This window comes from Typopeltis vanoorti, chromosome 2 (assembly GCF_054136105.1).
Source record: "Typopeltis vanoorti isolate ZY-2024b chromosome 2, IOZ_Tvanoo_1.0, whole genome shotgun sequence".
NCBI lineage: Eukaryota > Metazoa > Arthropoda > Arachnida > Uropygi > Thelyphonidae > Typopeltis > Typopeltis vanoorti.
In genome coordinates, this window is record NC_143550.1 from 134,542,745 (window position 1) to 134,565,604 (window position 22,860).

Genomic DNA, 22,860 nt, shown 5'->3' on the forward strand with positions numbered 1-22,860 from the left:
TCAACTGCACCTTGGCTTCCCTCACCAACCAGTTCACTCTCCTTGCTTGTTTGTACTTCTCATGCAAAACGTCACCCACATGATTTTGCAGCTGAATCAATGAAGGTTTTCTTCACTGAGTCTGGTCTCCTAGATTTTGTTCTTGCTTTTAAAATCTTTCATTTTTTCTCAAGGAAAATAACCTTGCACTTGTTCTGGGAAGTTCCCAAACATGTGGAATTCTCAGCTAAGAAATGGGTATATTTGGAAGTACTCAGTTGGTTCTAATTATAAAAATTTTGTGTGTTTGTGACCTCCTGTATGGAAGCTGCTCTTATTTGTTACTTTTGCAGACTATAATTATATGGTGAAAAACAGAAATATAAAATTATATTGTATATATTTAGTCTAATATGTCTATTTAAAATTAAATCTGTGTACAATGCATATACCACAATAAAAGCTGTTATAGAGAATCACTCAAAAATGAACTAAAAAAGTTAAACACAGTACTACCATCAATGATGCTGTAATCTTAAAAATATCTATCTTGAATTGTGCACTAGAAATAAGGAAAAACTAAAACAGGAAACTTTAGATCTGATGAAGAAAAGAAGAAATATGAAAAGAAATTTGATTGGCACCAATTTAATAGAATATACAGAAATTTGTAAAACTACATAAAAGGAATTAAACATGGAATTAGATCGTATAATACTAGGAAAATTAAATAAACAATAGTAATATGAAGGTCCTAAGATTAACATTATCAGTTGGAACAAAGAAAATAGCTGCTGTAAGCGTAAAAAATTGTGAACTTAGAAAAAAATAGAGATGCAATAATCAAAAGAATTGAGGAATTTTATACTGAACTCCATGAAGACCGAGACATACAAGAATCATCTATGGATAACTCGAGTGAGGAAGAACACGAAGCCCCTGAGGTCTTACAAGGTGAAGTGGAAATGGCACTGCGGGAAATGAAGAACGGAAAGGCCCCAGGAGAAGATGGAATTATGGTAGGTGTCTTTAAAGTGGAAGGAAGCCCGGTCATTAAACAGCTGACTAAACTCTTTAATAAATGCCTAAAACAGAGAAAAATTCCAAAAAATTGGAACAATTCACTTCTAATATTAATTTTTAAAAAGGGCAATAAGGAAGAAATTAAAAACTACAGACCTATAAACCTACTCTCCACCGTATATAAAGTCTTCACAAAAATTATAAATAATAGAATAAAATCTAAACTATAGGGAATGCAATCCTGTGAACAAGCTGGATTTAGAAAGAATCACAATACCTTGGACCATATTCACACATTAAGACAACTCATTGAAAAATCAATTGAATACAATAAACCCTTATGTAGACTATGAAAAAGCATTTGATTCAGTTAAAACATCTGCAACACTAAAAGCACTTGAAACCCAGAGAACTGAGAAACCATATATTGAAACACTAAAACATATTTACAATAATGGAACGTCTGTAAGTAAATTATATAAAAACAGTGAAAATTTCCCAATACAAAAAGGCCAAGGCAAGTGGCAAGGCGACACCATATCTCCGAAATTATTTACAGCTGCACTAGAGGAAGTCTTTAGAAGCCTTGATTGGGAAACAAAAGGAATAAACATAAATGGAGAAAGGCTTCATCGTCTGAAATTTGCATATGAAATTGTCCTAATAGCAGATAATCTTGAAGATCTGGAAGAAAGGCTAAATCAGCTAAATGAAGTCTCCAGAGTAGTTGGATTAAAAACAAAAATAATGATGAATAAATACATAAACCATAGAACTGTCAAAGTTGAAAACCATGAAATAGAACAAGTTTCTTCAATAATACGTATATTGTTATCCTTTGAGGATTGCCAAAGAAAAGAGATTGAACGAAGAATTCACCTTGGATGGATGGATGGCCTATGGGAAAATGAGAGACATATTCAGAAGTGACATCCCTATGAGTCTAAAAAGGAAAGCTTTCGACCAGTGCATACTTCATGTCCTGACATACAGAGAAGAAACATGGACTTTAACAGAAGCCCTAAACAAAAACTGAGAACAACACAACATCGCATGGAGAGAAGTATGCTAAAAATAACATTAAGAGATAGAAAGACAAATACCTTGATAGGATCTCAAACAAGTGTCATGGATATTGTAAAATACATTAAACAGGCTAAGTGGAGATGGGCAGGCTATATTGCCAGATGCAGTGACGGGAGATGGACTAGAAAAACAGCAGAGTGGAGACCAATGGATGGAGCAAGACAAAGAGGAAGACTGAAGAAAAGGTGGAGGGATGAACTATAACAAATTGCAGCAGTGAGATGAATGGAAGAGGCAGAAAACCGAGTGGTCTGGAAAATCATGTTGGAGACCTTCGTCCAGCAGTGGACAGAACCAAAAGGTTGAAGAAGAAGAAGACAATGCATATATTTTAAGCATAATAAAGAAACAAACCAATAATAGTATCAACTTATCTGTGTATAGAAAACCTACAAATATTGGACGTTACCTCCATTTCAACTCATCTCATCATATAGCTCAGAAACTTAGCATTATCCATATGCTCAAGAAAAGAGCTATACAGTACACAACAGATAAGAATGACCTACAAATGGAATTAACTACAATATCCAGAGAACTATCTTTAAATGGTTATCCAAAAAGACTCGACAACAAGATTCTCTTGACTGATACCACATAGACAATGTGATGACGTCCAATACATCAGTACTATTACTGTTCCATTTGTCAGCAGCATTTCCAAAAAATTAGCTAACCTTCTAAAACCACATAATATCAGAGTAGCATTCAAGCCAATCAACACTGTTCGGAAATTTTTAAGATCACCGAAAGATCCTCATCCATTCTACAAGTACTCTGGAGTATATAATATACCTTGCTCATGTGGTATTAGTTATGTAGGTCAGACCTCTAGAAGCTTTGAAACGAGAAAGAAAGAACATATAGGATATGTCAGAAACAACAGACAAGACATTTCAGGCCTTTCTTGCCACTTTGCTTCTACTAACCATCACATTGAGTGGGATAAGAGCCTTATGCCCTATATAGAAGATAACTACCATTCAAGAACCTTCAAGGAAGCAGCTACAGTAGCCCGTAAAACTGAAAACCTAAACAAGAATCAAGGTCTAACCTTACCAGAAATTTGGAAAGATTTAATCAGATCATTAAACATCAAAGAAATGTCATGACAATTACATCATGAGCCATAACGAATAAATCACGTTCCCAAGACACGCGCATTGTCTCATTCAATACTAATTTTTTGTATGAATTAGAACCATCAGTTATAACCTAGTCTGTTGCCTTCATATAGCTTACTAGTTTGTATTCCCTGAAGATGCCGATAGAAAAATTGGTGAAACATGTAGGACGATAAAATAAAGCTACTTGACGAATATTATATAAAAAAAGTGTAATAGTCTTATACATAATAGTCAAGAAAAAATTCCACACAAGAATATAATTTCTTGTCTGTATAATTTATTTTCTAGATTATTAGGTAAATTAAAAGAGATTGGTCGCTGCCTTTCTCTGAAAGAACTGATTATCTCAATATTCTGTTTTATGGGATCAGCTTTATTAATCTCAACTGGGAAGATCTAAAATGGTCTGCTTAACAAGAAGTAAATATTTAAGAAAAATTATTGACAGACAGCTCAGCTTATTAGCATAAGACTTTCTGTGAAAATTCACAATATCTGTGATTTTCGTTGTTTCAGAATTTTTGATTCAACAAAATCAAAATTGTAATTATGCAAATGATTATCTTAATTTTTATTTCTGTGTGGATATTCTTTTTTTTTTTATATGGTTCTGAATCAAGTTTAAAAAGTTTGCATTCCTCATTAGCATTTATTAATTTTTTAAATATATGTGCATTTTAAATTAATTTAGCTGGACGAACCTGCCCTCCCAATTATTTTCGCTGCAGTTCAGGTCGCTGTATTCCACTTTCTTGGAGATGTGATGGTGACAGTGATTGCAGTAATCGAGAAGATGAACCACCTTCATGTGATGACTCAACAACCTGTCATCCTACTTACTTCAAATGCGCAAATAATCGTTGCATCCCTGGAAGATGGCGGTGTGATTTTGACAATGATTGTGGGGACAATTCTGATGAAGAAAAATGTGGTAAGTCTTGTTTTTAATTTGTTTTGAGAGTTCATATTTGAAATGAAATAAGAAAACTTTTGTTGAATGTTATTCCATTAAGTTTTGTTTTAGTGTTTCTGCAGTATAGTTTCCTGTACTGCAAAATCATTATTTTTACACAATATAACTGTTAAAGAGAAATCAGAAAAAGTTCTTGCACTAGCAGACCTTTTTAATTTTCCTATTTGTTTTGTATATCCATAAAATGAATGCATAGGTATTATAGAGTAAAAGGAAAGTGGAGGACAGTAAAGAATGAATTTTACCATTCATCCTTTAAACTGAGGGCAGCAATGTCATGTACTTTTTATTAGCAGAAGATGGACACTAAAGGAAATTTAGCATATTGCTCTCAATAAATCATTTATTCAGAGCACCATAATTTTTACTTGATTTTGTATTATATTGCAGAAATTGTTCAACTTTGCTGAATTGTGCATAGTCAAGATCACTTTAGAGTAAGTTAATAGTTAAATGTTTTCTTTATTACTATTCTTTCCGTTTTGTTTTTTCTTGGCATGGGCAGAAAATGAAATAATAAAATGAAATCACTTTATTCTATTAGAATCTGGTCGGGAAGGACTGGCTGTGTGATAATTGCAGATATAGGAATATGTGATGAACTAAAGTGCAAAGAAAGTAATATTGTTTCTTTGTAATTACTACATCAGCATGGCCAAATTAATAAAAGGCTGCAGATAGTAACTAATAAGCCTGAATTATTATAGTGTATGGAGGAGTGAGTGTTTTGTAAAAGTCACTGAAAGTTATTGGGTATCAGATTAGTTGATGATAGATCATGTAAGTGTGAAAATTATGCAAGTGAAGAGAATTACTTTGGATGGGAAATACCATATTTGAGTTAACTAGGAGATTAAGAAATTCAGTAGAGGATAATCATACAGTTATTGAAAGTGACAAATTAGTGAAGGGATAGAATAAATCTGTTCATTAATTCAGATGAATATAGTCAACTTGTAGTTGACCAAGAGATTCTGCTTATTAGAATTCAAGAAGAAGAAGAAGAAGAAGAATTGTAAGCATAATCTCTTAGTTAACTTTGTGTTAAACAGAGATGCTGTTTTAACTTGGTATTAAAATTGGTGACATTATTATGGTATGATTATTATATTTTATTTATTTTTTATGTGAATTGCACCCACAAAAGTTTGTAAACCTGCTGATTTGAGCTAAGATAATTCAGGAACCCTTTTTAAAACTAAACATGGAACTTTTAAGTACCTGAGCTCCACTAAGCACAAAAATTATCTACTACTTTAAACCTTTAACAGATATTCATGCCAGAGTGGGATCAATCCACATATCGCTAGTTGACGAAAAGATATGCTTCAAACAGATATTTAACCTACATTTGACAGCATAGCTAACCAGGCTGTCAGATGTACATCCTGTACATCTGACAGCCTGGAATGTTATTATATTAGAATGTTATTTGAATATGTTTGCTAGAGCCAGAGTAAGTGATTTAATAGACTTATTTGTAAGTGAAAAAACAAATTACAGAAACATTGAGGTATTTATGCCAGTGGGTGATGAATATGATTTAAATATGGAATTAATTTAAGGCTCAAAAAAAAAAACGTTTGGTACTTAAATTAGCCACCACCAAATCAAAATGATATCGCCGTGTGGCATTTTCTGGAAGGTTGTGTAAAGAATGCTCCCAGTTCACATAAGTTTTTTTTGCACTAATTAATTATAAATAAGTGTGTTTATATCTTAAGAGTTGCTGGAAATTATGTGCTTGCAGTGTTTGTAGTGTTTGGGCTTGTTTGTTTACAAAATTGTTAAACTTAGAGCAGAGTATAGTAACCAGCAAAGAAAAAATGACTACATTTAAGGCAGATGGAAGGAGGGCCTGTGTGAAGTGTGATTTGAATGAGGAAGTGATGGGAGATAATGTATTGGTAACTGAAGGTGTTAGCAGCAAGAATGCCATGAGCAGGATAAGTGCCCATCTGATAACAAAGAGAGATAGTATAAAAGAGCAGCAAATATTGGTAAAAAAGTTTTAAAAAAGTGAATGAGCAATCTGCTTAACTTAACACTCAATGGTAATAAGCATGATGAAAGCTATACAAATGTAGCAGAAGGTGAAAAACAGAGTGCACTTAATGGTAACGTGAGGAGCAGCATTGATGGCAAATGTGTATCACTGGCAATAAAATTGAGAGAGTGAATGAGAGCAGAAAAATGATGCAAGATTTGAAAGCTGAGTTGGTGAAGATGAGACAAGAGATGAAATAGATGTGGAGTTAAGTAAAGAGAATGAATTGTAGATGTATAGAAGAGTGAAGAAGATGAAAACTAATAATGTCAGTATGAAAGAGTTAAGAAAGACCCATTTTCTTATGGCATTGTATGAGGATTCAATTGTTAGAGGTGTGGTAAACGATGCAGAAGATTTGTTTTCCTGGAGGTAAAATGAATACAATGATTGAGACATTGGATATGGGGAGTAAGTGAGGAAAAGAGTTGGTAAGGGTAATAGGGACAAACAACTTAACTGGAAACAAGGCAAACATAAGATTCAATATTAAGAGGTTGTTGAGAAGGATAAAGATAAAAGTGTGATAGGAAATGTAGTCAGTGTGTTGCCCAGGTATGACACTGATGAAATGAGGTAGAGAGCAAAGATTATGAATGATATGTTAGCAGAAATGTGTCAGGAGAAAGGAGTGAGGTTTGTTAATTTGCGGAATGAGTTTGAAGGGTGAATTGAACTATATAAAAGTCATGGACTGCATTTCAATAGTTTTGGTGTGAGTCATTTAGAGAAAAAGAAGCTGGAAGGTGAGAGTAATAAGGACAGAAAATGAATCTGATGAAGTCAGAAGTGATGTGAAGAAGTGGGAGAGTATAAGGAAGGAGAGATTGAAGTGGTGCTTATGAATGAAGAAGTGGGTAGCATGAGTGTAGAGGATGAGAGAACAAGTGTGCAAGACAAGCAGGAAAATGGAGAAGCTCAGGGTAGACAGGAGAACAGTGTGAGAAAGGTTATGCTCCAAGAGGATGAGAATGCATGTGTAGACTGAAAGGGAAGGGGATGACTTGGGATGAAGGGAAAACAGTTCAATGTGAAGAAGGTTCTGAGATGAAAATGGAGAAAAAGAAATGGCTCGAGGAAAGTATGGAGAAGTCACATCTAATAAGTGGTATTAGTGAAACTTGCTACAGATCCAGGAATGAGCCTGTTATCTTTGTATACAAATGCTAGAAGTATAAGAAACAAATTAAATGAAATGGATGCATTGATTGAGTTTCTTCACATAAAAATTGTTGGAATAAGTGAGACATAGTTGGATGAGGATGACATCCTGACAAGAATAGAGGTGGCAAAATATGATGTATTTTGTGAAGATAGAAAGGGAAAAAAGGGATGTGAAGTGCTATTGATGATACAGTTATGTCTATACAAAGTAGAGATACAAAAGGGATATATTAATAGTAGTTTTGAGTCAGTATGATGTGAGATGGAGGTGAATAGAATGAATTACTTAGTCGGATGTTGTTATAGACCTGGTAATGTGGATGGTAGTGACCATGAAATGTATAATCAAACTAGCCAAGCAGATAAGAAAAGGGTGATCGTTATGTTTGATTTTAATTATGCCAATATAGATTAGGATGATGAGATAGCAACCGGAAGTAAAGAAAATGAGTTTCTTGAGTTTTTGAGAGACAACTACCTCAGGCAGTATGTAAGAGAGGGCACACAAGGATTGAGGATCTTGGATTTGATCATCTCATCAGAGGATGTTATTATAAATGAGGTATCAAATCATCCTCCGGTTTGTGAGAGTGACAATGAAGTGATTACCTGGGTGGTGCCAGCAGTGTGAGGACTTCTGTGAAGAAAGGGTATATGTGGAACTACCAGGCTGGTGATTATGAGATGCTTGGGAGACAGCTTGCAGGTGTTGCATGGAATAAAGAACTGGCTGGAAAGGAGATCAGTGCTGCTATGGTGATATTCAAGAACTGTCTAGTAGAAGCAATGTCTAAATGTATTCCAATGGTCAGAAGGTTAAATAAGGTAGGTGCAAAATGGATGAATGAAGAGAACAAGTATGGAATACACAGGAAAAAAAGGAAAATGCAATACAAAAGAAAATGCTTATACATTATGGAAGCAACATGAAAGCAGTGATAATAATAATTTCCATGAGGTTTACAAAGAACAGCCAAGGAGGGGGTGACTTGGTTGGTAAGGGTAACAAAAGTGAAGTATGAGTGCCAGATAGCTAATGAAGCAAAAAAAAAAAAAAAATCCCACGGAGTTCTTTCCTTATACATATTGAATGATGACTACTGCCTGCAAAAAAAAAAAAATAATAATTATTATTATTATGGAAGGATGACATTGATTGGAGAAAATATTATAAGAACAACTAGGTAGGATGTAGTTGAGATGTTTAATGAGCACTTCATAAAGGTCTTTCATTCTTGTGGATGTGACATCATCAAGAGTTTGAGAGCAATTGATGATGAGGAGAGACTGACTGTAAGTGGACAAAAAGTATATGGGGAATTGAGCAGACTTGATGTTAATAAGATTGTGGGACTTGATGATATATCACCATGTACTTTGAAGGAATGTACCAGGGAGATGACATCTATCTTGTCATATTTGTTTAATATGAGTCTTATATTGGGACATGTTCCAAAGAGTGGAAGGAAGGCAAGATTGTGCCACTTCATAAAGGAGGTGACAGAACTCAACCATCAAATTGGGTCGACAACAGCCTCTCTTTAGCAAATCCATGCCAACACCATGGATTTGCTAAAGAGAGGTCTTGTTTTAGTAATTTACTTCTTTGTTACAATAAGGTGATATCTTCATTGGATAAAGGAGATGGATACACAGTAATATACTTAGATTTTTGAAAGGTTTTTGGTAGATTACCGCATGATAAGTTCATGGTCAAACTACAGCAGGTGGGGTTGGATATGAGGCTAGTGCATTGGATTGGCTATTGTGGTTATCTTATAGGTATCAGCAAGTTATGTATGGGGGAGCAATATCCTGAAGAGGAAGGTCAATAGTAGTTTGCCTGGTTTTATTGCCATTGCCTTTTAACTGGTATGTTAATGATATTGGGAAAGATTTGAATGTGGATATTCAGTTATTTGCAAATGATGCAAAGTTGGGATGAACTATGATGAGTAGAGCAGATGTTGTAGACCTACAAGAAGACTTGAATAGACTGAGTGAATGGGAGTGGAGATACCAGTTCAATGTTGTGAAATGAAAAGTTTTAAACTTTGGAAAACAAAGATGGGATGTAGGTCTACAACATCTGCACAATTTATTCTTGGTGGGGATATATAGCTGGAGGTGTAAGAAATAAGAGATTTACGGGTGGTGGTGGATAAGGATCTGAAATTTAGACGACAACACAACAAATTCTGGGAATGATGCAGAGGACATTGACTTGTAGAAGTAAGGAGATTCTGGTTCCATTGAATAAGGTTTTGATTAGTCCACATAAGGACTGCAGTGCACAGATTTTGTGACCTGGTTTCAAAAGGATGAAGAGATGTTGGAGAGGGTCCATAGGCATGCAGGCAGGAATACATATCCATACTTGAAGTAGAAAAAGCCATCAAAGGCTTGAAATGTGGAAAGGCAGCTGGATTAGATGATATTCGACCAGAAATGCTAAAGTATGGTGGTATAAGAGTCTTACAGTGGCTGCACTGCATAGTTCAGAAAGTCTGGACAAAGGGAAGAATTCCCGATAATTGGAGTAGAGCTCTCATAGTACCAATATATAAAAAGGGAAATAAAACTGAATGTGAGAATTACTGAGGTATTTCCCTACTGAGTGTTCCTGGCAAAATCTATGCAAGTATACTTGAGAAACGGTTGAGAAGAATTGTGGAAGAAAAGCTTGGTGAAGAACAAGCTGGATTCAGGCCAAACAGAGGCTGTCAGGATCAGATCTTCACTTTACGACAAATAGTGGAGAAAGCGTGGGAATATAACAAAGATCTGTATTTAAGTTTTGTCGATTTGGAAAAGGCATATGATAAGGTGCCAAGAGAGAAGCTATTCAATACACTGCAGTTATATAGTGTCAATGGGGCATTATATCAAGCAATACTTAGTCTTTATTTGAGTTGTAAGTCAGCAGTTAGAATTGAAGGAAGTACAGGAAGATGGTTTAATGTTAAATCTGGTGTGAGACAAGGATGTACATTATCCCCTCAGTTATTCATTATCTATATGGATCACATTATGAAGGAAAGTGGTATTAAACCTGATATCAAAATTGGAGATGTTAATGTCAGCTCTTTGCTTTATGCAGATGATGTTATACTTCTAAATAAATCCGCTACTAGTCTGCAAGATTCTCTGACTAAATTGAATAGCTGTTGTAATAGATATGGTATGAAGATCAGCAATAAAAAGACAAAGACAATGAAAATAGGCAGAATCATTGAAAATGTCAACTGTGTTGTGAATGTAGAAAATGTGGAACAAGTAAAACATTTCAGCTACTTAGGCATGATTTTTACTGAAGATGGTAAATTAAATATAGAAATAGACAACAGAATCAGCAAAGCTGGTATGGTGGGAAGTCAATTGAATAAATTCATATGGAATAAGAGAGAAATTAGTCGGAACACTAAATTAGCTGTATACAAGACAGTGTTCAAACCAGTTTTAACTTATGGATCTGAGAGCTGGGTCAGAAGTAAAACACTTGACCAAAGACTAGAGACCACAGATATGAGAGTCCTGAGAAAGATTAGAGGCATGAACAGATGGCATCAATTGCAATATCATATTAAAAATGAGGATATTAGGAAAGAACTTGACATTGTCTGCATCCAGGAATGCGTTAGCAGAGCTAATCTCAGGTGGTATGATTATTTAAACAGAATGGGCGAGGAAAGATTAGCAAAACAAGTGTTCTCTGCCAGGTTGGCAGGAAAACGACCCAGAGGAAGACCAAGATATAGGTGGATTGATACGGTACAAAGTGCCTTAGACGATAGAAATATAAGATCTGATAATGTTGGAGTCCTGACAAGTAACAGACTGATTTGGAGGAAAATTGTAGATAGGAAGTTAGTAATGATATAATATTTTCATGTAGTACTATCATATCCTGTATACCCCTTGTGGGTAAATGGCAGGAATTTGATGATGATGATGATTAGAGAAAGAGGAATTCCTGATTGGAGCACGCTATTTGGATTTCAAATATTGTTCATGATTTTGGATTTTTTGAATTTATTAATTTATGGAATCAGCTTCTTAATACAGTCAAATTTTTTTTTGTAATGAACACGGCAATAATGAGATCACAACTCTGATGATCAAAAGGATATATTGATTTTAATTTATTCATAGAGTTGCTCTCTTTTATAACAAGTGTACTACACTGATATACCATACATATTTTTGTATCCATGTGTTGAGGTTTAAGTGCTGTGAGAACATCGTGTTGGAGGCTTAATGGAATGTATACAGCGTTCGTAAAGGATTAAAACAGATTTTAATACTTCCTATATTTCGTCTCTGACACATCTTCAGGGATTACAGAAAACTAATGTAACATACACACAAGTACCACCCAATGCTATGCTAACCACGTTGGTGACTCTAACGTCCTATTTAGGTGGCTTGCCCTCTATGGGCGATTGTATGTGGCCTAGAATGTAGAGTGGGATCTCTGATGATTAATGTTTTCCATTAATCTTTGGAAGTTTAATGCAACTGTATTTGTTTAGGTTTGGTTGATTTCTAAGAGCTGCTACAGATTCTAAAAATAGTCTCTCTTTTTTGAATTTACTGTGATGGAGCATGGTGTTTTTTTTCCAAGAGATCCTGTGGGTTGTATCTAAAACATGGTTAGCCAGGCCTGACTGCCCATAAAAGTACAACCTTCACACAGCATTTAAGCCCTACTATAAAGTTACTACCCCTATCCGTTCTACTAAAGATCAGCTCCCTCCTCTCTCAATGCCTGGAGTTTATAAAGTACCTTTTCCTGTAAGCTGATGTACTTTGGATAGACGGGTAGATCAGCAACCATCCACTTAGAAGAACACAAGTCGTACATCTGCAACCACGACTATGGTCAGTCATGCCTGGCAGACCATGTTTTGGATACAATCCGCAGGATCTCTTGAAAAAAAAACAAATATGCTCCACCACAGTAAATTCAAAAAAGAGAGACTATTTTTAGAATCTGCAGCAGCTCTTAGAAATCAACCAAATCTAAACAAACATGGTTGCATTAAACTTCCGAAGATTTGGGAAACATTAATCATCAGAGATCCCACTCTACATTCTAGGTCACCTACAATCACCCATAGAGGGCTCACCACCTAGATAGAACTTTAGAGTTACCCACATGGTTAGCTTAGCCTTGTGTGATATTTGTGGTATGGTACATTAGTTTTTTGTAATACCTGAAGATGTCTCAGTGATTGAGATGAAATATGGGAAGCATTAAAATCTGTTTTAATCCTTTCCGAGTGCTGTATCCATTCCATTAAGCCTCCAGCATGATATTTTGGTAACTGTGCAAACATTCTTAATTGCTCGGGTAATTCTTGGAATAGACAAAAATGAAAGGAGTTACTTAGTTTATGTGACCACCTGAATCAGATTATGTACTGGTTTATACCCTTATGAAAATACCCATTCTCACTACCTTTCCAGGCTCAAGCCACCCCCCCCCCCCTTCCTTCCCTGACTTTACCAAAACACTGCCATGACTGTAAAATCAGTTAAAATGTACCCTTCCATCTGAAACATGTCTTCTACTAAAAGAAAGTGTCTCTCAGTTTGCAAAAAAAAGTAAAAATTATTTGCATGTTAGAAAATGGTGCAAAACATGTTGAAATGCATAAAAAGATTTTTTGTCCTCTTCAAAAGTATTGACATCGTGGAAGAATAAAGATGTTTTCATATCAGCACTTGAAAGAACATCAACAAAAAAATTTAGAAAGTGCTTACAAATATTGATGAATCATTGCTTCAATAATTCAACTACCTAACGAAGTGTCAGATTCTCAATAGATGGTCTGATCTTGAAGACTCAAGTAGAAAAATTTTCCAAACAGTTTGGACACAACTATTTTGTATGTAACAATGGTTGGCTGGATATTTGAAATCATATTTATTGTTAATAAGTATTGTTTTAAATTATGGAGAAATAAACTGTTTAGTATTAAATGCATGGTTTTAAAATTACGGATAAATGAATTGTGTTTAATATTAAGTGTATTGTAGTTTATACAAGCATATTCATACCTATAATATCTTGGTATGCAATTAGATTATTTTTTCTTTCTAATACTTCTTTTGTTTTTTTAATCTATTTTTTATCGAGTTATTGAGAATAAAAAAAAATAGGTTGATTTAATTCATTACTGACTTAATGAGTAATGGTTATAACGAGGAACTTTGGTTGGTCCAATGATGCTCCTTATAGCCAAGTTCGATTGTATTTAGAAGTGATTTGATAATAGTCATCTGTATAATGGTGGATCCTTCACGTTGAGGAAGGCTATAAAATCCATAACAGTTTTTTTTTTAAAAAAATCAGAAATAAAACTGGTGCATTTGTGGCTTTTGATGAATATAATATAAGGGAGAAAAGAGTTCCAAGTAATAATCGGAAAAGTTCACATTGAATCCTGCCAGTTGTTGGAAATTTTTGTATTTCAGTTTAATGAGGACATTTCTGATATTGAAGTGCCTAATTGTTTTTTTACAATGTAGGTAATTCATGCATTTGATGATCACATTGAGCACTTGAGTAGTTAACAAACAATCTTTATGGATGACTTAAATTATCTAGATATTGATTGGAAAGCAGAGAAATCTCACGATAAGAATGAAGGAGAATTTATTGAGTTGTTGCCAGACAATTTTCTCAATTAGAATGTGACACTATTCGTCATAGTGATAGAATAGAGTCTCAGTTAAGATTGTGATTTTCACCATCAGTTGTTGAGAATAATCATGCTGTAATTTCCTGGGAAGTAGCTAATTATATTGATGTCCCAATTAGGACAGGTTACATTTTGAACTACAAAGCTAGAAATTATGACCAACTCAAGAGATTACTATCTTTGTTCCTATGGTAGCAGATTCTGAATGGGAAAGCTATCATCACTGTTGATGAAGCTTTAAAATGATGCTTAAATGAGACAGCTTCTGAATGTGTCCTTACAGTTTGATGAACAGATAGGATTGAAATGAAATCAGATCAGAAATCCATAAGAAGATGATGATGATGAGGAGGAGGAAGGAATATTTTGAAAATAAGAGTGAGAGCAGTTATGAAATATATGAAACAGAGACCAGAAAAATTATGAGTATCATATGGAAAGCAAATTGAAGTATGAAAAGAAATTGGCTGTGCAGGCTCAAGGCAATTGAAAAGAATTTTATTGTTATGCTGCAAGTAAAATAAAGAATGAATATGGAAGAATAACTTTACTGAATGCAGATGGTATTCTTGTGTCAGAAGCTGATGCGATTTTTCAGATAATGAGTGCCCTCTTTGCTAAGATTTATCAACCAGGTGTGTGTGACTTGGTGCACAGTACTACCACTACATTTTGTGGAGATGACTTCCTTGAAATCTCACACAATAATAATGGATGCATATAATGGTAATATATTTTATTGAAGAAACTTTGCTCTAAGCTGGGAGATGAGTAATCTGTGAATTTTGGTGGAGTGAGAGCTGAAGTTCAGGGAGCATATTTCAACCAGGGCAAAGGTTATCCAAAAAACTTTGGTGTCATAATGACAAACTTGTCAGTGTCAGGCACTGACAAATTTGGATGAGGTGGCAATAGTTCTTCTCTATAATGCACTAATAATGCCATATCTATATTTGAGTGGCATAATAATAATGGATGTTATTATTATGCTCACAGAATAATAATGGATGCATATAATGGTAATATATTTTATTGAAGAAACTTTGCTCTAAGCTGGGAGATGAGTAATCTGTGAATTTTGGTGGAGTGAGAGCTGAAGTTCAGGGAGCATATTTCAACCAGGGCAAAGGTTATCCAAAAAACTTTGGTGTCATAATGACAAACTTGTCAGTGTCAGGCACTGACAAATTTGGATGAGGTGGCAATAGTTCTTCTCTATAATGCACTAATAATGCCATATCTATATTTGTGTGGCATAATGTGGTCCTTTAGATTTTTATGCAGCAGCCTGTCATCTGGATATTTGTGTAATAAGCAAACATTATAGAAAATGAAGAGGCAAGTGACTAAGACTCTCTGGAATATTGAGTTTGAGGATAGATTAAGGGACTGTGCTGTGTGGACCTCGTCAGATAGGAGTAGGAGCTCTGATATAATTGTTACATCTGTCAGATAGATATAGGGTAATCGCTAATGGGAGAATGAGGGGTCATCCATGGGAACTCTATAAGAGTCGTGTGTGAGGAAAGGAAGTGAAAAAGAGACTTTTTTTTTTGTGGAAGTAGTGAATGAGTGGAATGTATTGCCAGAATAGGTGGAAATTGCTCTAATGCCGAATGTTTACATTGCATTCGATTAGTCTTCTGAATCCTTCAGTGTCTAAAAATAATAGTAATCCCTCAATTATCCTACTAAAGCAGGAAATCAGTTTGCTAGTCAGATAATTGAAGTGAATATTGATTGAAGAAACATTTACTTAGTGCTGTAACAGAAGTAGGTCAACACACACACTAAATCACCTGTTTAGTGATTGGTTAATTGAAGGTTTGTTTATTTGAAGGTCACATAATTTGAGTGCTTGCTGCTTATTTGACAAAATGCCTGCTTGTTCATCATCAGGGCTGAAGGTTCATATCCTATGTAAGATAGAGGCGTTTGTAAAAGTTTGCTCTAGAGAACTTGTATAGCTTTTCAAGCCTAGAAGGCTGGCTTATCCTTTATTGGGAGTGAATATATAGGGGAATAGAGGACAAGATATGTTGTTGCTTAACTGGAAAGATTTATTCTAGACTGGAAGGATTTATTAAACTTATTCTAGGCAGTAGCTGAAGAGAGCATAGCACTTAATAACTGTGGAATCTGTTGATTTTTGTTGTGTGTGTGTGTGTGGGGGGGAGATGTTACCTAACTAAGGTAGTGGTGATAGCTTGGGCCTATTACTTAGTGATAAGGAAAAGTATTATTAATTATGAGATATTGACAGGAGAATAGAGCAGTTAATAATACATTGGATAGTAAATTTTTGGACCAACTCCATGATAGTTACCTGAAGCAACACATCCTTGAACCTACAAGAGGGAATAGAATCTTGATTTCTTAATAACTGACAAACCATATTAATTATCTAGAGCTTCTATGCAATAGTAATTTTTTGGCCTTAAAAGCCCATTTGTCTCTCACTATAACAAACTCTTAAGAAGCATAGGACCAGTTGTTTTTTTTAATATAGTGGACAGTTTGCTATATTGAATTTCTTTTATCATAGCATTATAATATACCTGTACTTATTTGTTACACTGTGACAGTTCGTTATGGCAAAATTATACAGATTATTTCCATATTGGAATAATGCATTATGCATTGATTTTTTTATTCATGGCTTTGTTTGTTCGCTGTCACATTTAGAACATATTAGGGGCACTCGCAAGTCAAGCGTGGCGGATGTATGCAAGAAGAGCTCCAGATTGAGATAAGGATTCTTGGAATAATTAAGTATATATGAGTGTTTCTTTGAGTAAGAGCTGCTGTGAAAGTTGTGCGCTACCATTATTATTAGTGTGGGGGATTTTGTTTTGCTTAAACTTAATTACGAATTCTGTAGAAAGTATTTTTAACTTGGGTATAGTTATGTTAAAGATACCAAGCAATTTTAAACCTGGTTTTACTCCATTTTTTCCAAGTAAGCAAACAAACAAAATGTCAAGTTTGCGCCTGCAATTTATGCAAGACTAGCTGATCCCACAGGTAGTGCAAGACCAAGGCAACTCGTGGTAAAGGTGGAGCAAGCTCTAATCACTAATCTTAATATTTACCCTTAATGCCAAAACACATCTCCAAGAAGGGGATGTATGATGTTTTGTATTAAAGGCAAGGGGCCACTACCCAGACCGGTTTCGACCTTTATTGAGGTCTCATCAGTGGGAGCCAGGCTAGAAATACCAAGATTTAGTAATGCAGAGCTGGTAAGTATTTTACCAAAACAAGTTACCATAAGGTGTTATAACCTTATTAAATAAAAATCTCAGGAGGAGATATAGATGTAGAAAGTAGAAAGTAGAGTTGCCTTGGTCTTGCACTACCTGTGGGATCAGCTAGTCTTGCATAAATTGCAGGCGCAAACTTGACATTTTGTCTGTTTGCTTACTTGGAAAAAATGGAGTAAAACCAGGTTTAAAATTGCTTGGTATCTTTAACTTAATTACGAATTCGTTGTTATTATTAGACTTTAGAATGGTAACTGGCAGATTAAACATGGCGGCGGCTTTGTCATTCCATGACTTTAACTTAGACTTCAGTTGTTTCTTTAAGTGTGAGGTGTGTCATATGTATTCTTTCGATTACATAAATGATTTGTGTATGTTTAGGACAGATGGAAGGAGGGTGTGTGTGCTAAGTGTGACCTGAATGAGGAATTGATGAATGCATATATAAAATGGATGACAGAAAGTGTTAGTAGCGAGAATGTCACTGGGAAAATGAGTGCGCATTCGAAAGAGAAGGATGGTGTGTAAGGGAGGCGAAAGAATGTTAAAAAAATCAGTAAAAAAGAAAACGAGTGAGTTAAAAACTGTAACAGATGTTAATAAGGATGAAAGTGAGGGAAACAAAAGGAAGCAGAAGGAAACAAAATTGAGAGAACGAATGAAACTGGAAATGGCATGATGCAGGAATCGAAAGTGGAAAAAATTGAAAGAATGAATGATAGTGAAAGTTGAACGCATGTTGGACCAAAAGTACAGAAGCAAAGAAGGATGAATGAGAGTGAAAATGAGAAGAGGGTGTCAAGAGATAGAAAATTAGAAAGCATGAATGATAGAGAGAAAGTCATGCAAGATTCGGAAGTTGAATTGGATTGGATGAGCAAAGAGATTAAATGGAATGAAATTAAGAAAATTCGGGTAAAAACTATTAAAACTAATCATGATAACACGAAAGAGTTAACAAAAGATGAGCGAGGCGTTATATGGCAACTCCATTATTAAAGGTGTACTGGATGATAGGATGCACAAGGTATGTTTTCCAGGCGATAAAATGAATGGAGTGATTGAGACATTGGATATGAGGAAGGAACGAGCAAAGGAGTTGATGCTTTTAATCAGCACAAATGATTTGACAGAGAACAAAAAGCAAGTCAGAATGGATGTCAGGAGGCTGCTTAGAAGGATAAAAGAGAATAGTGTGACAGGAAGGGTAGTGAGCGTGTTGCCTAGGTATGACTGTGGTGAGATGAAGAGGAGAGCAAGTATTATGAATGATATGCTGGCTGAAATGTGTGAGGAGATGGGAGTACAGTTTGTTAATGTGTGGAATGAGTTTGAAAGAAGAAGTGAACTGTATGGGAACGATGGACTGCATTTGAGTGGTTATGGTGTGAGTCACTTGGAGAGACTGCTGCTGGAAGGTAGAGAAGTGAGTAGAGTGAGAGAGAATGAATCAGATCAAGCTGGAAGTGATGTGGAAGAGCAGGAGAGTAAGACAGTAGAGATTGAAGAGGTAGTTATAAATGAGAAAGTGAGTGGTATGAGTATAGAAAATGAGAGAATGGGTGTGCAAGAAGAGCATTGAAATGGGGAGGCTCAGGGTGGACAGGGGTACACAGTGTGAGAAAAGTGGATGCTCTGAGAGGAGGTGAGAGCATGTATAAACAGGAAAGAAATGGGATGACCTGGGATCAAGAGGAAATAGTTGGAATTGAAAAGGGTTTTAAAATGAATAAGCAGAAAGAGAAATGGCCCAGTCGAGCATGGAGAGATCACATTGAGTGAGTGGTATCAATGGAACTAGCTGTAGATCCAGAAATGAGCTGTTGTGTTTGTATACAAATGCTAGAAGTATAAGAAACAAGACAGATGAAATAGTTGCATGAATTGCATCTATTCACCCAAAGATTGTTGGAATAAGTGAGACATGGTTGGAAGAGGATGACATCCTGACAGGAATAGAGATGGAAGGGTATGATGTGTGTTTCGTGAGGATAGAAGGGGTAAAAAGGGAGGGGGGGAAGTGCTATTGATGATAGAGAAAGAGTTATGTCCATACAAATTAGAGATGCAAAAGGGAAATAGTGCCAGTGGTTTTGAGGCAGTATGGAGTGAGCTAGAGGTGAATGGAATGAAATACTTGGTTGGATGTTGTTATAGACCAGGTAATGTGGATGGTGGTGATAATGAAATGTATAATCAAATTAGTCAAGCAAATAAGAAAAGGGTGATCATTATGGGTGATTTTAATTATGGCAATATAGACTGGAATGATGAGATAGCAACTGGAAGTAAAGCTAATGAATTTCTTGGGTTTTTGAGGGATTACTACCTCAGACAGTATGTAACAGAGGCACGCGAGGATTGAGGGTCTTGAATTTGGTCATCTCATCAGAGGATGTAATTATAAATGAGGTGTCAAATCATCCACCAATTGGTGAGAGTGACCATGAGGTGATTACTTGGATGGTTGCTAGCAGTGTGAGGACCTCTGTGAGAAAAGGATATATGTGGAAATACAAGGGGGGGGGGGGGTTGATTATAAAGAGCTCTGGAGACAGCTTGTGGGTGTAGCATGGAATGCGGAGTTAGCTGGAAAAGAGATCAATGCATCTTGGGCAATTTTCAAAAACTATCTAGTAGATGCAATGTCTAAGTGTATTCCAAGGGTGAGAAGGTTAAATAAGGTAGGTGTGAGATGGATGAATAAAGAGATTAAGTATGCAATACAGAGAAAGAGGGCATTGTGGAGGCAGCATAAGAGAAGTGGAAGTAACCAATTTCATGAGGTCTACAAAGACCAAGCAAGGAGGGTGACTTGGTTGGTGGGAGTAGCTAAAGAGAGGTATGAACAGCAGTTAGCTAATGAAGCCAAAAAGAATCCTAAGGAGTTCTTTCGATATATGGCCAGCAAAAGAAAGAATGATTATGGAAGGATGACATTGATAGGAGAAAATGGCATAAAGACAGCAGTTGTTGCAGAATGTGGGGGGATAATTAATGAGCAATTCATAGAGGTCTTTCAATCTTGTGAATGTGACTTCATGGAGAGATTGAGAGCAGTAGATGATGGGGAGGATAGACTGACTTTAAGTGAGCAAGAGGTGTATGGGGAGTTGAGTAAACTAGATGTTAATAAGGCTGTGGGACTTGATAATATATCGCCACATATTCTGAAGGAATGTGCCGGGGAGATGACACCTGTCTAGACATATTTTTTTAATACGAGTCTTGCACTCGGTCACGTCCCTAAGGAGCAGAAGGTGGGCAAGATTGTGCCACTTCATAAAGGAGGTGATCGAACTGAAGCATCAAACTATAGTCCTATCTGTGTGTCAGGTGTTGTGGTTAAGTTGTTGGAGAAGCTTGTGATAACTAGGATCCAGAGTTTGGTTGACAATGATGGTATTATCTTTAATGGACAGCATGGATTTGCTAAAGGGAGGTCATGTTTTAGTAATCTACTTACTTATTACAATAAAGTGACTGCTTCCTTGGACAAAGGAGAAGGATACACAGTAATATACTTCGATTTTGCAAAAGCTTTTGATAGAGTACCTCATGATAAATTAATAGTCATACTAGAGCAGATGGGGTTGGATATTAGATTAGTGCATTGGATTGGAGACTGGCTATCTGATAGGTATCAACAAGTTGTGTATGGGGGAGCGATATCCAGGAAAGTCACTAGTGGAGTGCCTCAGGAGTCTGTTTTGGGGCCATTACTGTTTAACTTGTATGTTAATGATATAGGTTAAGATTTGGATGGAGATATTCAGTTGTTTGCAGATGATGCACAAAGTTGGGACGAACTATGAAGAGTAGTGAAGATGTTGTGGCCTTATAAGAAGACTTGAATAAATTGAGTGATTGGGCACAGAATTGGAGATGTGAGTTCAATGTTGCAAAATGTAAGGTTTTAAAATTTGGAAAACAAAGATGGGATGCAGAATTTATGCTTGGAGAGGATATATTGTTGGAAGTGGAAGAAATAAGAGATCTGGGGGTGATAGTGGATAAAGATCTGAAATTTAGGGAACACACAGCCAAAATTGTGAAGAAAACACAAAGGCTTCTGGTAATGATGCAGAGGACACTGACATGTAGAAGTAGGGAGATTCTTGTTCCGTTGTATAAGGTTTTGATTAGACCACACATGGACTATTGTGCCAAGGTTTGGTCACCTGGTTTTCAGGAGGATGAAGAGATGTTGGAAAGGGTCCATAGGCGATTGACTAAGGTAGATTCTGATCTCTGGAATGTCAAATATGAGGAAAGATTGATTTGCAGAGTCTGGTGGACAGGAGGAAGAGGGGAAATTTGATAGAGACCTACAAGTTGGTAAGGGGTTGTTATAGGATCAATGCTGGAGAAGTTCTACAGAAAATAGTGGGAGATCGGCGGAGAACCAGAGGTCATCCCTGGAAACTGTATAAAGAAGGTGTGAGTAGGGGAGTGAGGGGCAGGTTTTTTTCGTGCAGAGTTGTAAATGATTGGAATGCCTTGCCTGAGAGTGTGGTGTCTGCAAGGAGTTTGAATGTTCAAGGCACGGTGTCATGTGCTTTGTGTGTGTGTGATAAAAGGACCTGCTAGATGAGTCTTTGACTCCATGAGGTCTTGGGGTAATAATAATAATATTAGGAGAATATTTACTGGCCTAGTAAATGACATGGAAAAACAGTCAAGTTTAGTTTTAAGCCTAAGTTGGAACACTTTTAACACCATTGCTTGCCTGATCATCATAATATAGTTGGTTGAAGAAGTAAGGAATCTACTAGTAATATATGTTGATGAAAATTGTAGCCCAATGTGGTTAATGATAGAGAATCTCCTATATGAACAGTGTAGTAGCTGAGATTTTGACAATGAGGAACAGAATAGAAGGCAGGTTTAAAAATACAATGTTCATAAAATAATGACAGACATTGAGGAACTTATTGAGTCTCATGCTGATGTGTTCACTATAAAAACATTACATGAATTAGAAGTAATGTTATATGAGTGAGAACCACAATGAAGATAAAGTGCTTGACATTGTAAGATTAGAATTTAACTACAAATCTTTAAATGAAAGTCAAATTATTTTTCAACTATCTGATAATGTCTTCAAGTTTGGATTCAGATATGTAGAGGAGCATCAAGTTTTAAAGCAACTTGATTTCTCGCTTGTACCTTATAAAAAAATCCATAATGAAAACTTAAAAAGAAGAAACAAACATCTACCTTTCTATTTCATCTTTTCAAATATCAGACATTAGCAACATTATCATGTTTAATGGAATGAATACAGCACAGAGAAATAATAAAATATAAGTATTATTTCTGGGGAAAACTACCATGTTACTCCTCTTAAAAACTATTATTTTATGGCTATTTTGCCTACTTTTGTTTAGGAGTGCCCCTGTTTTAATGTCATTGGCTTTTTACTCAAGAATTCTTAGGGCATTGCAGATGTGTTTTAGAGACAAATATTACATATATTTGTCTCTAAATA

General features: G+C 35.7%; 1 protein-coding gene across 1 annotated transcript in view; it reads left to right on the plus strand.

Annotated features, from left to right (window-relative positions):
- The window catches only part of LRP1 (LDL receptor protein 1), a 1,646,373-nt gene that overhangs the window by 1,138,937 nt on the left and 484,576 nt on the right, over positions 1 to 22,860 (plus strand). The window contains exon 68 of the mRNA XM_090402369.1: positions 3,907 to 4,146. Coding sequence (XP_090258495.1) covers positions 3,907 to 4,146 — 240 coding nt within the window. The remainder of the gene's footprint in view (positions 1 to 3,906; positions 4,147 to 22,860) is intronic.